The sequence below is a fragment of the Phytophthora sojae genome (assembly GCF_000149755.1).
Source record: "Phytophthora sojae unplaced genomic scaffold PHYSOscaffold_2, whole genome shotgun sequence".
NCBI lineage: Eukaryota > Oomycota > Peronosporomycetes > Peronosporales > Peronosporaceae > Phytophthora > Phytophthora sojae.
Window position 1 is genome coordinate 4,693,676 of NW_009258116.1, and position 15,005 is coordinate 4,708,680.

At 59.5% G+C, this 15,005-nt stretch overlaps 7 protein-coding genes across 7 annotated transcripts; 4 read left to right on the plus strand and 3 right to left on the minus strand.

Annotated features, from left to right (window-relative positions):
• Window positions 1–1,648: 1,648 nt before the first annotated feature.
• PHYSODRAFT_311307 (hypothetical protein) lies at window positions 1,649–2,156 on the minus strand (the record flags this gene model as incomplete). The annotated part of the gene is made up of 3 exons (XM_009521234.1): window positions 1,649–1,717; window positions 1,786–1,887; window positions 1,959–2,156. The coding sequence occupies 3 exons, from the start codon at window positions 2,154–2,156 to the stop codon at window positions 1,649–1,651; spliced, it is 369 nt and encodes a 122-aa protein (XP_009519529.1).
• Window positions 2,157–2,342: 186 nt separating this feature from the next.
• PHYSODRAFT_556852 (hypothetical protein) lies at window positions 2,343–3,317 on the plus strand (the record flags this gene model as incomplete). Its single annotated transcript, XM_009521235.1, has 3 exons — window positions 2,343–2,981; window positions 3,024–3,173; window positions 3,246–3,317. The coding sequence occupies 3 exons, from the start codon at window positions 2,343–2,345 to the stop codon at window positions 3,315–3,317; spliced, it is 861 nt and encodes a 286-aa protein (XP_009519530.1).
• Window positions 3,318–3,548: 231 nt separating this feature from the next.
• Window positions 3,549–5,363, plus strand: PHYSODRAFT_325382 (hypothetical protein; the record flags this gene model as incomplete). The annotated part of the gene is made up of 1 exon (XM_009521236.1): window positions 3,549–5,363. The coding sequence occupies one exon, from the start codon at window positions 3,549–3,551 to the stop codon at window positions 5,361–5,363; it is 1,815 nt and encodes a 604-aa protein (XP_009519531.1).
• Window positions 5,364–5,452: 89 nt separating this feature from the next.
• Window positions 5,453–7,573, minus strand: PHYSODRAFT_296389 (hypothetical protein; the record flags this gene model as incomplete). Its single annotated transcript, XM_009521237.1, has 5 exons — window positions 5,453–6,253; window positions 6,313–7,113; window positions 7,181–7,342; window positions 7,413–7,420; window positions 7,495–7,573. The coding sequence occupies 5 exons, from the start codon at window positions 7,571–7,573 to the stop codon at window positions 5,453–5,455; spliced, it is 1,851 nt and encodes a 616-aa protein (XP_009519532.1).
• A 600-nt stretch (window positions 7,574–8,173) lies between these two features.
• On the minus strand, window positions 8,174–11,528 carry PHYSODRAFT_541826 (hypothetical protein). The gene has a single exon (XM_009521238.1). The coding sequence runs from the start codon at window positions 11,439–11,441 to the stop codon at window positions 8,262–8,264; it is 3,180 nt and encodes a 1,059-aa protein (XP_009519533.1). The 5' UTR covers window positions 11,442–11,528; the 3' UTR covers window positions 8,174–8,261.
• Window positions 11,529–13,062: 1,534 nt separating this feature from the next.
• On the plus strand, window positions 13,063–13,911 carry PHYSODRAFT_485858 (hypothetical protein; the record flags this gene model as incomplete). The annotated part of the gene is made up of 1 exon (XM_009521239.1): window positions 13,063–13,911. The coding sequence occupies one exon, from the start codon at window positions 13,063–13,065 to the stop codon at window positions 13,909–13,911; it is 849 nt and encodes a 282-aa protein (XP_009519534.1).
• Window positions 13,912–14,056: 145 nt separating this feature from the next.
• PHYSODRAFT_478538 (hypothetical protein) lies at window positions 14,057–14,993 on the plus strand (the record flags this gene model as incomplete). The annotated part of the gene is made up of 2 exons (XM_009521240.1): window positions 14,057–14,173; window positions 14,256–14,993. The coding sequence occupies 2 exons, from the start codon at window positions 14,057–14,059 to the stop codon at window positions 14,991–14,993; spliced, it is 855 nt and encodes a 284-aa protein (XP_009519535.1).
• Between the last annotated feature and the right edge of the window lie 12 nt (window positions 14,994–15,005).

Sequence of the window (15,005 nt, forward strand, 5' to 3'; positions counted from 1 at the left end):
TATCAGCTTCGACTAAAAGACCTCAACTACAAGGAGAAGATCAAGGAAGTATCTGACAAATTTACAGCCGAGCTGACGCAAGACAGACAGCGCTGTGGAGACTTGCAAAACGACAAAACCGAAATGGAGAACGAGTACCAGAAGAAGATGCGCGAAATGGCATCAACGCACCGCAGTGAAGTGCAAGAGCTGAAAACGACCTACGAATCAAAAGTGGAAGCTGAGAAAGCTCGATATGCAGCGCTGGAGCAAGCGCGGGGTGAGCAGAACACGCGGTTCGAGGAAGAAAATCATCTTCTCGTTGAAAGTCATACGCAGTTCCTGGCGGAGATGACAACAGAATATGACCAAAAGGTAGCTCGCGAGCAGGAGTTACAAGCGGTGTGTGCTCGAGCCAAGGAGGAGCTTATCGCGACGAATGAAGCGCTAAAGCGGGCACTTGAAGAGGATTCAGAGCTTGAAGTTGAGGAATTAAAGACCAAGTATGAGCTCAAGCTGTCGGACGAACGCGAGGCAACTCTGCGCTTGAAAGGAGAGAATGGCATCATGAAGAAGAAGTTCTCCGCTCTGCAGAAGGACATTGAGGATCAACGCGAAGAGATCCGATCTCTCGAAGAGAAGGGCAAGGAGCTAGCGGAAAATATTCGCGGCCTTGAAAAAGACATTCAGGGTCACAAGAAGGAGATTCGCGAGCGTGAGGAGACCATCCAAGACAAGGAGAAGCGCATTTACGATTTAAAGAAGAAGAATCAGGAGCTCGAGAAATTCAAGTTCGTGCTGGACTACAAGATCAAGGAGCTCAAGCGACAGATTGAGCCTCGAGAACAGGAAATCGCCGATATGAAGACGCAGATCGAAGAGATGGATGCGGAGCTGGAGCAGTACCACAAGAGCAACGCGGCTTTGGACCTCATGATTGGAGAACTGCGACTCAAGATGGACGGTATGCAGAAGGAGCTCAACCTTCAAGCTGCTCAAGTAGCCCTCGGTAAAGCGTTAGTGCGTCAGGTACAGACAGATCTACTGGGTTGTGCGCAGCTCTTGGACAACAAGAAGGCCCTTAAGGTTGCCGTCATGGCGCTCAATAAGAAGTACGAAGATGGCGTCACCCCCGACGCCAAAGAGCCGAACTCGCAGGCTGAGTACAACCGCCAACGCGAGTACTTGGAGAAGGAGGTGGAGTCGCTCAAGCGGAAGATCATGAAAGGCATGGCCATCAGCGAGAGTGAGCTGCACCGCTTGCAGCGCGAGAACGCGATCCTCACAACGCAGGTGAACGAGCTGCGTCGCGAGTTCCATAACGTGCGAATGCAGACCCAAGAAGTTCGTGAGACCAAGTACAAGACCACGGTCACAACTTCCACGAACAAAAAGCTTTCGGTCAGTACTGAGGTTCTGCGCGAGCGGAAGGAGAAGATGCGCGAGGCCGAGTTCCAGAAAGACCTCATCCTGCAGCTCAAAGATCGACTCACCGAACTGCAGAAGACTTTCGGCGGAGGGCTCAAATTCGCACTAGCAGGATCAAGCAGCTCGCCGCAGCACCGACAGCAGCAGTACACCAGGAAGCCTATTCCACCAACAACACAGCGTCTTCCACCTGTATAATATCCAATGTATCTTTCACCATGCATTTAATATTGGTAGTCTTCTATTTCGACGACGGCGCCGTCCGCTTCGCTCTTGTGTACATCGTTGCACTCTGCCGCAGCATACGAGTCTGCACAAGCACACAGTTTGATCAGCAATTAATCTGACAGGGATACTGTCTCAAAAGGGTCGACGCACGTATTGCTGGAGGTGTTGCGAGATGTTGATGCGGTCGGGGATGTGCACGTACAGCACCGTCTTGCCCATGACGAACACTTCGTCCAGCATCAGTGTAGTGCCCTATAATCCATGCATAAAATAGTGAATATTGTAGTGCGCCTTACTGCTGTCTTTTGCTACGACCGGCATACGTTGGGCTTGGTCTCGCAGGCGTCCAGCAGCATGAAGTCCATGTCCTGCACGACCTCCTGCACCACGCCCTCCAGCACCGAGTCGTTCTTCAGGTCGATGCGCACGCGCAGCCCCACGAAGCTCTTGAGCAGCAGCAGCAGCGAGCGCGGCTTGCGGCGCTTCCTCCTCGGCTGCGGCGGCTGATCCGCCGGCTTCATGGCAGCAAAATGGCAGCCTGAACACAATGTCCACATGGATTTACGTCCTCCACACCACGTTCTCTGGGCCATTGGTTTCGTACTTAGAGAGGAAGCCAGACTCAGAACAAGGCCTTTTGTGTCGGCGAGAGCGTGCGTCCAAAGGCGTCAAGCTCGACGGTGCCCCGCAGCAGCAGCAGCAGAGCCATGGGTCGACGCGGCGCCGGACGCCGCCTGAACGACCAGGAGCGCATGGAGATCCTGGAGATCGTGCAGCGCGAGGCCAAGGTGAAGAACGTGGACCTGGCCAAGCAGTACGGCGTGTCGGAGGGCGCCATCCGCAAGCTGCGGCAGATGAAGGACACGGTGCGCAACCGCTACTACATGGGCAACGAGCAGAACCGCGACAAGCGCAAGCGCGGCGGCTTCAAGCGCAACGCGCCCTTCGAGCAGGAGCTGTACCAGTGGATCGTGCGCATGCGCGAGTCGCAGCCCTACCAGCTCGTGCCGCTCACGCAGACGGCCGTGCGCCAGCAGGCCATCATCCTGTCCAAGAACTACGAGAAGATGGCCAACTTCAAGGCCTCGCCCGGCTGGTTCGCGCGCTTCTGCTCGCGGCACAGGCTCGACCCCGTCGTCGTGGACAACGCGGGCGGTGCGCCCACCGGCGACGCGGCCGCCGCCGCTGCTGATGACGCGGCGGCGCTGGCCACTGCGGGCGTGCCGCAGTCGGTATCAGTGCCGCCTGCTGTGTCCCTGCCCACTACCACGGCGGCGGACGAGACGGCCTTCCTCATGGACACACTCACGGCGGCGCCCGTGACGACGTCGCAGGCCATGGAGATGGTTGACGCCGCTGCGGCGGCCATGGCGCCCGACGCCGAAGAGGAGGGCAAGACAGACACGCCGTCCATCAACGAGCAGGCGCAGCTGGCGGCGCGCGAGCACAACGAGGCGGCTCTGCGCGCGGCCGCCGCCAAGATCGGCGAGGCCCAGGCCGCTGCAGCAGCGGCGGAGGCACGAGAAGCTGCGGAGGCGGTCGAGGCCGACGTGGACATCAAGCCCGAGGTGCCCGCAGTAGCAGAGCAGGAGGAAGGCGAGGGCAAGAAGCACGACGAAGCCGCTGCCGACGCCGCCGCTGTCGCTGTCGGCGAAGACGAGATCTTCAGCCTCGGACTATAGTTTAACTGTCATTCAATACACACACGCCATCCCAATGCCAATGCATGCCCCGCACAACGCTATCACCAGGATACGAAGCCTTCCTGCTGGACCCGCCATTCCCTGCGTATGCCGATCGATCGCAGCCCTTCGCGATCTTGCAAATCTAGAAGGCCGACCACGTGGGCGTCCGACGGTCTCAAGTCAGAATCGCACCGGACCCGCAGCGCGCAACGCAAGCTCTCACCGACAATGCTGGCGCACGAGGCCGTCAAGACCACCAACATGTTCAGCTCGCTGACCAAGACCAGCAGCGTGGGCGGCAGCAGCGCCAGCACGGCCAGCACGCCGACGAGCTCCGGCGGCGCCGCCAAGAAGAAGAAGAGCAAGAGCAAGAAGAAGACCAGCAGCAGCCAGGGCAACAAGGCCGACCAGAGCGAGAACCGCGCGGCCGCCGCCAACCGAGGCGCCGCCGCGCAGGAAGACGCGTCGCAGCTGCCGCTCACGCGTCGTCTCGAAGTAGCGGCGGCCATCCCGGACACGCACGCAGCGCTCGTGGGGCTCCTGGGCTGGAGCAGGCTCTACGTGCACACGGAGACGATCCTCACCTTCTTCCAGAGCGACGCGCTGTCGCTGCTGCTCAGCAACGTGCTGCGCTCGCGGCCGGCAGCTGCAGTGCTCGACAACCTGGAGGCGCTGCTGGCCAACTGCCTTTCGGTGGAGAGCAGCAACGTCGAGGCCGCTGAGGGGTCCGTGGGGGCCGCGCCGCATCGACAGATGGCTGGCGAGGTCGTGGCGGCCGTGAGGGCCATTGCGGACCAGTTGCAGGGCGCTGCAGAGGACGCGGAGGACGTGAATGCAGAGGTGGAGCGCGCCGCGAGGAGTCTCAGTCGCCTAGTGTGCGCCCACGCGCTGTCGCTGCATGGCGTGGACCTGGACTCGCCTCTGACGAAGGATGTGCAGAACCTGGAGGCCAAGATCGCGGCGGTGACGAGCGCGGACGAAGCTGTGCGGGGCCAGACCATCCGCGAGTCCTTCCAGCGACGGGATCTGCGGAGCGACGCGCTGAAGCTGCACGAGACGCGGCTGAAGAAGCTCACCAAGCTGGTGGAGGAGCGCGTGCAGAGCTCCGAGCAGCAGCATGAGGTAGAGGAGGAAGTTGAAGAAGAGGATAACGAGAGCCCGGAAGACGATTCACAGACCGCGCAGGACGAGACGGCAATGCAGGAGGTGACCAAGGCGCTGCAGGAGATGCAGAACCGTAAGGATGCCGAGCTGGCCCCGCTCCGCGAGAAGAAGAAGGCAGCGAGCGCGGAGGCACAGACTCTGCGCCAGAAGCAAGAGGAGCTTGAGGCCCAGCTGCGCGCAGTGAAGAGCGAGCTGGAGCGCGTGGTTGGCGAGCAGTACCAGGCTGACGAGGGGATGCGCGCAGTGGAGGAGCGCTTCATCACGGACACGGCGCGATTCCGAGCCGAGCACCAGCACGTAACGCGGCGGTTCTCCAGGGCGCAGCGTCGGCGCGTTATCACGACGGAAGTTAGCCGAGTGGAAAATGAAGTGCGTCAGGCACGACTTGCCCACAGCCAGGTGCACGCCCTGCGCGCAAAGCAGACGTCCTGTATTTCTCAGCAGCTCGAGGCCTCGCTCAACTACTTCGAAAGCGAGCTGCCCTGTGTGAAGTTCATGATGTCGCGCGTAGAGGAGAACGAGGCTCAGTTGACTGCGGCGCGCAGCGAAGCAGCGTCGTACCGAGCGCTAGGCGTGTCGGCCGTTGCAGCAGAACTCGAAGAGAAGGCTGGAGGTCTCGAAGCGCATGTGGAGGAGGACAAGAACTGCTTATCGGCGCTGCGCAAGCGTGACGAGGAGCTGCTGAGCAGTATGCGCCGCATACTCACAGATTCGTCGATGCGTGAAGCTCTAACTGGAGTTGAAGAGAAGATCAAGAACGAGTCACAACGCATGATCGACTACGTTAGCAAGCTGTACGAGGAGAGTGCAACTCTCAGTACAGGCAACGCTGATAGCGGTTCTCAAAGCAATGGAGCCATCGGCTCCAAGAAGAAATAACGGGGCAAGATGGACGGGCTTCTTCATTCAGGCCAGCCGTCGGTATCATCCTGCTCTCAATCTAGCACACGTGTCAAAATATTCCCAGCTTAGGACGTCATGTTGGTGATCTCTCGCTCTAGGTTCTGCGTGGCCATCGTTTCCTGTTGCAGTCGCTGCTGTAGCTCGCGGTTCCGGCTCATGAGCTTCCGCAACCGCTCGTGGTCATCTCTAGCGGAGGATGAAGACGCACTCGGTGTTATCGAAGTAGCCGACGAGCACGCGGACGATATCGATGTCGTCGACATCTTTCGGCGGGGTGAACGCGGTGTTGCCTTGGTTCGCTCCAGGTTACGAGTGCGTGCTACTCCACGAGGACTCAAAGGATTAGCCGACTGCCACCTCCTCGACGACGATAGCCGTGGCGATGCTGGAGTACTCGGACGAGAGCGCACGCTTGTTTTTGAGAAAATGAAGTGTGAGTCATCGTCGTCTTCATTCCTAGCACTTGTTCGTGGAGAAGCCGTCCGACGTCCACGTAGATTGGTGCCGGTGGTGTCACGACAAGCATACGTGCTGCTACTACTGCAGTCGGCGTCGTAGTCTTGCTCCAAATGCCATGAAGAACTCTTGCGTTTGGCTGTTGGTGATGCAGCCCGAGGTTGTGATTGTTGAGGCTCTTGCGGGTACTCAGTCGGGTCCTGAGGCGTATCACGCTGCGCAGCTATTGCGTTTTCATTGCGAACCAGCATCCACTCGGAGAAGAGCGAATTCTGCGCCTGGAGCGAGGCGAGATCCTCCTGCAGCTCACGGACTTGCTGCTCCACTTGGACCTTCTCTTCCTTGGCGCTCTCTAACCTCATTTTCCAGTCCTTTTCACGCCCGAACTGCTCATCCTTTAGGTTGCGAATCTGACAAACACAACACGGGTTAGTTCACATGATGAAGAGCAGCTATATGATAGACGAACACTTGCAGTTTGGATCAGTGTTTCATTGTCCACTTCGGCATCGCGCAGCTGAAGCTTGAGGTCTTGACATTCCTGTGTCACAGCCGCTGATAGCTCCAACCGGCGTACAAGTGCGCGACTGCGTTGCTCCAGAGCAGCGTTCACTTCGCCTAGGGTGACCAACTGCTGCTCCAGTGTGTCTCGCAACGCGCGGTCTTCCTGACCTTGGTCGTGGATACGCTGCATGTTTTCCAGTTCATTGGTGATGTCGTTCTGCGCCTGTCGTAAGTCTGCTTCAAGCTGTCGTCGAGCTTCTTGAGCAGCGCGTTGTGCATCGTCCTTGGCGCGGATCTCGTCCTCAAGCGCTTTAATCCGAACACGATCGCGCTGAGACCGCTCTCGATACGTTTGAACTTCCTCCTCTTTTCGCGACAGCTCCTCTTCGAGTTCTTCAATCGTGAGCTTGAGTGTCGACTGAATTTTATACACTTGCTCCTTATCCCAAGCGGACTGGTGCTTCAAGCTGCCAGAACTCGCGTCCTGCTGCGATCGAGTGGTCGGTTGCGTCTGCTGTTGCGACTGAGTAGCAAGAAGCGCGCTCTTTTCGCGCTCGAGCTCCAGCGCTTTGGCCACGACGCGCTCGTTCTTCTCTTTTTCGATTCGCAGCTCTCGCTTGAGTTTCTCTTGGCTATCTTTGAGCTCGCGAACGTATGCTTGAGTTTCGGCACGGCAGGACGCAACAACGGGTGATGAATCTTTGTCAAGCAACGCTTTGAGTCGACGAACTTCTCGTTCCGCGGCTTCGCGGACTTTTGTCTCGTCCTAACGAAATGAACGCGAACCTTCAGTGGGGTGAAGATCTCTACTTCGTGTAACAGAGGCCTCGTACCTTCACTTTCTCGGTGAGAGCAGCGAACTTCCGGCACAGCACACGCAACTGAGCTGTTGCCTCCGCTGGGGACAAGTTAGTCTTCAGTCCAGCCTTCAGTAGAGCTGCATTCGATGGCGACTTGCTCTTTACGACGGCCCCACGATTCTCCAAAAACGCGACCTACACGAACAAACAGTAGAGTAGATCAGCCTCGAGCTTCCAATGTGATCAAGGACATCCGCGACAGTACCGCTCCATCTACAAGTGATCATGGCGTGTAAGCATTAGTAAGAGAGCACAACTTGGTCTTCATCTGCTACTATCCGACGCACCTCGGGTGGAAACCTCGCTCTCTTTGTCCAGCTCAGATGCTGGATCCACGTGGTCTAGCTCTTGCTGCTTGTTCTCCATCGCTAAACACCAAGATCGAAACACACTTGTGCAGGTAGAACGGCTCACTCGCTTGCAGCGTAGCCCCGTCGCGGTGTGGTCGAGTGAACGGATCGTCGAGATAAAGTCACAACGGATAACCCCCGCGACTGGGAACCAGTAGCGGTTCCAAGTGCCATGCGCTCGTGCGGAGTAAGTCTCGTTGGGATCCCAAAAAAGGTAAGGGGTAACAGCCCAATATGTCGTCAGCAACACTATGAGACGACATTGGACGATGACACTCAGTGAGCTGCATGTAATAGTACCTGGTACTGTACCATTGGTACATGTACTCGAGTTGGTTCCTGGAGACGAATGTCAGATGGGGAATGATGTGCACATTAGAGACTATGGCGTCAGCGAAGGTGTCCGCATGTTGATAATCTAGCTTTCAGTCCGTGGATGGGGGACGTTGCACTACTACATGCATACATGTTGTAGTATTCGTATGTAGCAGCAACCTGGAGAGAGGTTCGCGCGTGCATTTGTACGCTGTCCACCTGCACCAGCACATGCGCAATAAAAGTATCTTTGAAGAGCACTTCAACTTGCACCAAAAGGACGATGCGAACCAATATGCGAAACAGTTGAAATCGAAAGCTTTCTTCGAGCGATACATACACGTCTACTACCCTGCTACCCTCCTATCAGTTAACCCTTAATGCACAATTTAGTTGGGGGTGTCCATGCCAGCGCGAACGCCACCGCGAGCAATGAGGTCGGCGATGTCGTCCTTGTTCGCGAGCTGCGAGGAGCGCACGTCCTGCACGAGGCGCTGCACCTTCTTCTCCTGCTTGAGGTACTGCAGGGCCATGTCGCCCAGGTTGCCCTCCGGCAGCGCCTCCGTGAACTGCAGGCCCTCGCGGTACACGATCTTGCTGGCCAGGCTCGAGGCCACGATCGAGCGGATGTAGGCGAGCGGCACGTTCTGGTGCACGCGGTGCAGCGCCAGCTCGCGGAGCTTGGGCGGCAGGTGCTCCTCGATGAGCGTGAAGAGGATCTGCTGGTCCTCCTCGCACACGTCGTCGAAGTGGGCCAGGACGGCGTCGTGCACGCGGGTGATCGCGCGACTGATGCGCTCGCTGGCTGGCGGCAGCGCCGACGACGGGTCCTTCTTGTACTCGCGGAAGAGCAGCTGGGCCTCCACGCGGGCCAGCGCGCGCAGCTTGTCGACGACCTCGACGACAAGCTCGTCCTTGACGGCGAGGAACTCGTCGGTCTCGAGCAGCATGCTGGCCACGATCTCGTACGACGAGCACACCACACCGCACTTGTTGGCCGAACTGTCCTTGACGATGACCACACCGGCGTTGTCGAACAGCAGCTGACGCGCCTCGGGCGTGATGAACAGGTTGGCGCCCTCCACGATCAGGCTCGACGACGGCTTTCCGTCCGCGTCGAGGTAGTCGCGCCAGTTGTGCTCGTTGATGGTGTTGGGGCGGCCACCAGCGGGGATGAACAGGTCGCTCTTGACGCGGTTGTGCATCGAGTTACGAGCGCGGATGCCCTCGGCCGTGTTGATGTCGTGCTTGACGCCCGTCGCCGCCGAGATCTTGGTGGCGTCGAAGCTGGACAGCGGCAGCGACTCGTCCACGAGACGCAGCAGCTCGCCCATGTCGAGGCCCTGCGGGTCCTCGACCACACCCGTGCCGTCGCAAATGCCGACAACGCGCAGGTTGTTACCGTACTCGCGGTGCAGGATCTTGATCACATTGCCAGCTACATCGCCATCAGTTCCGCCGGTGATCTTCACCGTGAAGGGCTCCTTGGTGGGGTCGATGTTCTGCGAGCGCAGGGCGACGTCAGCGAAGACAGCCACACCCTCACTGGTGACACCGTAGACCTTGTGGTTGAAACCAGCGTCGGGCTTGGAGCTGATGAAGGCGCGCGGCACCGGGTAGCCGCGGTCCGCAGCACGGTTCGTCATCCACGTGATGTCTTCGGGGATGATGTTCTCATCCGGGCCAAGGTAGATCAGCTCGTCCTGGCCGTAGTAGTCCACGACCTTCTCCTTGACAGCCTCGTCGGTGGTGTTCAGGTCGAGCAGCGCGTCTGAGAAGGCCTTGACGCTCTTACGGATGATAAAGTCACGCGGGGCGACATCGCCAACGGGTCCGACGATGGGGTCGCACAGCACCACAGCCTTGGAGCCACCCTCCGGGATGTCCTTGTTCTTGAGCTGCTGGGCGAACGCGAGGTTGTACGCCTCGTTGTACTGGCGAGCGCTTTCGAGCGCGTGGGCGTCCGTGGAGCTGGGGTACACCATGCGGAGACCACCGCGAGCAATGTCACGGAAGCGGACGTGGAAGCCCTTGAAGCGACGGCCGTAGATGAAAAAGACGCCGAAAGGAGTGTCCTTGCCCACGGTGCCGTAGCCCATAACCTTGGGGTCCATGCGGAGCGACAGAGCGTAGCGCTCGCGCACGAACTTGTTGGTGCGGAGCGTGCCACGGACGGCGTCGGCCATGCTGTTGAGCAGCACGATGGCGTCCTCCTGCTCCACGTTGCGGCGGACGTCGGCCTTGATCTCGTCCACAATGGCGTCCTGCTCGGCGTCGGTCAGAGCCTGCTGCTGCGGGTCGAACTTCCTCAGGAAGAAGTCCGAGATACGCGAAGCGAACGGCAGGTGCTGCTCGTGCTCGAGCGTCTCCATGATGCGGGTCAGCGAGTACGCGAACGGGTCCTTCTTTGCGAGAACACCGTGCAGCATGTTGCCGTAGGCGTAGATGAGCTCGGCGCGCGAGATGCCCAGGTCGGGGTGCTGCAGCGTCAGGTGCACGGGTCGGTCGTCCACCCACTTGAGGTACTTGAGGTTGCCCGAAATCTTGGACCACTCGAACTCGAAGTTGTCGGCCAGGGCCTGCTCGCTGGGCTGCACCAGGATGCGGATCATGGCCACGTGGCCGTCACCGTTGTTGCTCTCGGTGTCCTTGACCACGTCGAGGTGAGCACGCACCACGTTGAGGTTGCACAGACCCAGGTAGGTGGCGGCCTTCTGCATGAAGCTCTTGGGGATGACGTTGGAGGCCGCGATGGTCAGCATGGTCTGCGGGACGCCGCTCGCGGCGTACTTGTTCTCCTCGTTGCGGGTCTCCCAGTTGTGCTCGACGTCGACGGACACACCCTCGGTGCCGCGCACGCGCTGGAACAGCTCCATCTGCTTGGCGAGACGGCGGGGGTTGCTGAACTGCACGTACATGGTGTTGCTCTGGTTGAGGAAGGCGTCGACGGCCTCAGGCTCGAAGTGCGGGCCGGCCACGGGGTAGCAGGCCTGGCCGGCGTACTTGCCGGCCTGGATGTCGGCGCAGAACTGCTGGATGGCGGCGCGAGCCTGCTTCTCATCCTCGGTCTTGTTCAGGAAGGGCTCCTGCTGACCGAAGCGGAAGATGTCGAGGCCAAGCGAGTCGTCCAGGGCTGTGAAGATCTTGACACGGGCCAGCGTGGCGCCGTCCACCGTCTGCGGGAGCTGGTCCAGCACGTTGGCCAGACGTCCGGGGAAGTTGGCGCCCGAACGGAAGTGCGAGAAGACCGTCTGGTCGGGCGAGCGCAGCAGCACCTCGGGCTGCTCAGCGCCGAGCAGCGCCGTGATGGCGTTCAGGTGCTGCATGCGGTCCTCCTCGTGCACGGAGCGGAAGTACGAGGGCGGCATGTTCTCGAGGAACCACGGCACGGTGTTGCTGGCCGCGTCCTTCTGGAACTTGTCGAGCGCGCGCAGCATCTCCTCCTCGCAGACCTCCACGTCCACGTCGCTCTGCGCCGAGAAGGCTCGGGCCAGCGCCGACTGCACCGGGCGGGCGTGTGCGACCGACTGTGCGCGGCGCAGTGCTCGGAACTGGGAAACTTGCATCATTTTATCGACGACGGGGCCGGCTTCCTTCTGCTTGGACTGGGGCAGGCGCTTGGGGCGGACGGAGCGGAATGTGGAATGAGCCCTGCTTGCGGTTTAACGCGCGCGAGTGGCGTCAAACGCCGCGAGCTGTTTAGAGCTCGCTCGCCGCCTGCAGCAGCATGGCCCCTCCTCCGCCCACTGATACGCTCGCCTGCAACAACTGCAAGTTCGGCGGTCCCTAGCCAAATCGCGCGCACCTGTGACGTGGCAGACAGATCCGGTCTTTGTCCACCAGAGACAGACGAAAATGCACCGGAAATCCGCTGGCAACTTGAACACGAAACCTGTGCTGCAGATCCCGACCAAGTCCGCCCGCCGTGGGCCTTGAAGACACTCGGCGCGCGTGCATGTACGTACATGTATCTGCGTGGTTGACGCGGGGCTAGTGGCGCTCGTGGGTGAGCGTAGCGCAATCGGCGTTCGACGAGTTGGGGCAGACTCTCGAGCCACGCGCGACTCGCTAATCGCAACGCAACCAAGACTGACAAAGGCCCCACCTCACAATCGCGCTCGGCGTGCTTTAACACACGCGCCTGCGGTTGAACTAGGCTTGAACCTGCGCGCGCTTCAACCACGTGTTGCGTTGCGCAAAAGCGCTCGCGCTCTGCTTGGTGTCGGCGAGCCGCTCCAGCAAAACCATGCGAAGCGGCGACGATTCGCAGTCGAGTGCCCCCCGCTTGAACGCGGCGCCTGCACGTCAGTCCAGATGGCCGGCCGGGGTGACGCCGCCGCCCTGCGCGCTCACGGCCAGGCTGCGTCAGAAGCTCTGCCTGCAGACCAGTCCCTGCGCGCACCGGCGGCAACTGCAACTGCAAGTGGAGGCTCGGGATCTGCGGAGCCGCCGGCAAGTGACGTGTTGAAGCTGGCGCCCGGAGATTCGATCGCCGGCGCTGTTGATGCTTTTGTTGCTGCCGAAGCGGAACCAAATCCGTCGGGCAGGTTGAGCATCCGCAATCCAGACGCCATCCCGTCCGCGTACGGCGAGTTCGAACTGACCGCGCTGCGTCTGGAGCTCGACCGAGCCCGCAAGACGCTTGAGGAGGACGACAATGAGCTGGAAGTCGATGGAGCGACTGCTGCAGGCGACGAAGCAGATGCTGCATCTTCGGACGACAGCAATTTCTCAGACGACACCTCGTTCCGCGTCCTTGCATTCGGCGGCGGGATCTACCGGGGACAGGCTCGACTGCAAGGCCGATCGGAGCAAAACGAATGGGAGCCTCATGGCCTCGGCGTGCTGACAACTTCGTCGGGTCACATGTACTGCGGGCAATGGCTCAACGGAAATCAAGCGGGTCACGGAACGCGCTACGACCCCGCTCTGCACTACGAAGGCGACGTCGGTGCGGCGGGAAGCTCTGGGACGCTGTCGGTGGCTGCCACTACATGCAGAACTCGCCATGGGGTGGGGCTCTACACTTTTGGGGCTCTCTTCATCGGATGCTGGGGGTCGGTTGCTACCTTTGCATCGCCTGGTATCCTCCGTCCACGGGGTCTCGGTAGCCTCCAATCTTCAGCGGATACTCTCGCTGTAGACGGATGGTGCCACGGTCTCCGCTGTGCGCATCAATGCCCATCCGAGATGGACCCTTCCAGCTTCAGACTATCCGCGGGTATCCATCTACTGGACCAACCGCTGCGTGGCCTGTTAGTTGCGGACAAGAAGCTGCACTTCTGGCGCAGGCGGTCTCTGACTCGAGCGCTAAGTACGTGGGCTCGGCTGTGCTGCGAGTTTAACATCACCCGAGCGAAGCGTAGTCGTTTGATCGCTTTGAAAACACAAGCACAAGCTCGAGTAGCCGAGCAGCGAGCCATCCACGACGAAATTGACCGGCAGAAAGTAGCGAGAAGCGAGGCAGCCGCGGAGCTGTTGGCTCTGTTAGCCAAGTCTCGAGAGGCTCAGGAGCAGCGCAGCCAGCGACGACAGCTGTATGCGCAGCGACTTGCCAGCGCCGTCAAGCAGCGGGATCTCGCGCAGGCTTGCGTGGCGAAGCAGCAGAGTGCGGTGAAGACATTGGAGATCGAGTTGCAAGAGATCGAGGAGCTGCTGACAGAAGCTCGTCAGGCTCAAGAAGACTGTGCGCAATACGCTCGCGAGCTGCACGTGCTCAAACGGCAGGTCGAGAACGCGTCCGTCAAGATTAATGCTGTTCGTTTCAACCAGCAGCACAACGCGGAGCCTCTAGGAAGCACTCGGCAAGACCAGGCGCTTCAACCGACCTTGTCCCAGCGCAGTGTGCCCCCGACACCGATGAAGAAGACCCCTCGACTGCGAGAAGACACCGTGAATAGTAACAACTCGGTGCCGCGTAGTCGAGGTGAGAGCAGTGTCGTACTAGGCCAGCAGTATGTGTGTGACGTTCCGGGGTGCACGTGTGGCATCCCGCGCGACGTATTCCTCCGCATTGGTGCTGCGCTGAACGACGAGTAAGTCAAATTATGGGGAGGGGCATGGGGTATTACGAAAAATAGTTGAGTTGAGGTTAACGAAGCAAAAATAGGGGTAATGTTGGAAAAGGTTAGGGGGTGTCGCAGAATAATGTTAAATTTGAAATTCATACCCCCTTCTGTGCACAATGACATTACCTGTGCTTGCTACGATGGAGGCGGTGGATTGCCGCCGCTTCCTCGCGGCCTGGACGCGATTCCAAGCCAACAAGGAGTACCCTCTAGATGCCGACATCATAGACCAGGTACCCACACATCTTACCACGTTTCCACTCTCTCCTCTCCGCCTATAACACTCACAACTCTCGTGCTTACGTGTCCAAACAGTATCAGCACTTGGCGCTGCACTTCCAGCAGCTCAGCCAGAACAGCGACGGCTTGAAGGCCCTGGGGCCGGAGTTTGCCCCCGTGATGGACGCCATCGCCACACTTAAGAGAGAGCTGGAGGTGGACAATGTCAAACCCATGCGGATTCCACGAGCTGCCGAGGTCGCCAAGATGAGGGAGGAACGCGCTCGTGCTGCTGCCAAGGTGCAGACTGAACCCGAGGATCCTGTGGATGGCCAAGAGAGGCAGTCGGCGCTCAGTGAGGAGGTAAAGGAGGCGGTGGTGGATTCAACGCCGGAGCTGCGCTCAGACCTGACGGCGGACGACTTCAAGGCGATGCTCGAGGTGGCCACCCCACAGGAGGAGAAGCTGTCCACCAAGGCCATCAGGAAGAGACTGGGCCTTGTGGATCGCGCTGGGGCGCAGGCAAGTGCGTCCGAGACCGTGGCGCGTGAAGAGCAGGAGTCGATTCAGTCGGAGATGATGTCGCTGGCCAAGCAACTCAAGGACCGGACGCAGACGATCAACCAGTCGCTGGCTGAAGATGTGAAGATCCTGGACGCCGTGGGGCAGAGCGCCGAGTCGAACACGGCTCTGCTTGACCGTGAGAACGCCAAGCTAAAGGAGCAACTGGCGTCCAGTATTGGCTTCTGGACATCGCTGTGGCTGGTGGCCATGCTGATTATCGTGTTTATCGTCACGTATTTTTACATGAAGCTCTTCTCGCGGAGATGGTAGAGCTGTCGGAAG

Excerpts from the sequence above, each read along its gene's own strand:
- PHYSODRAFT_541826 (XM_009521238.1), bottom strand. The coding sequence starts at position 11,441 with ATGATGCAAGTTTCCCAGTTCCGAGCACTGCGCCGCGCACAGTCGGTC.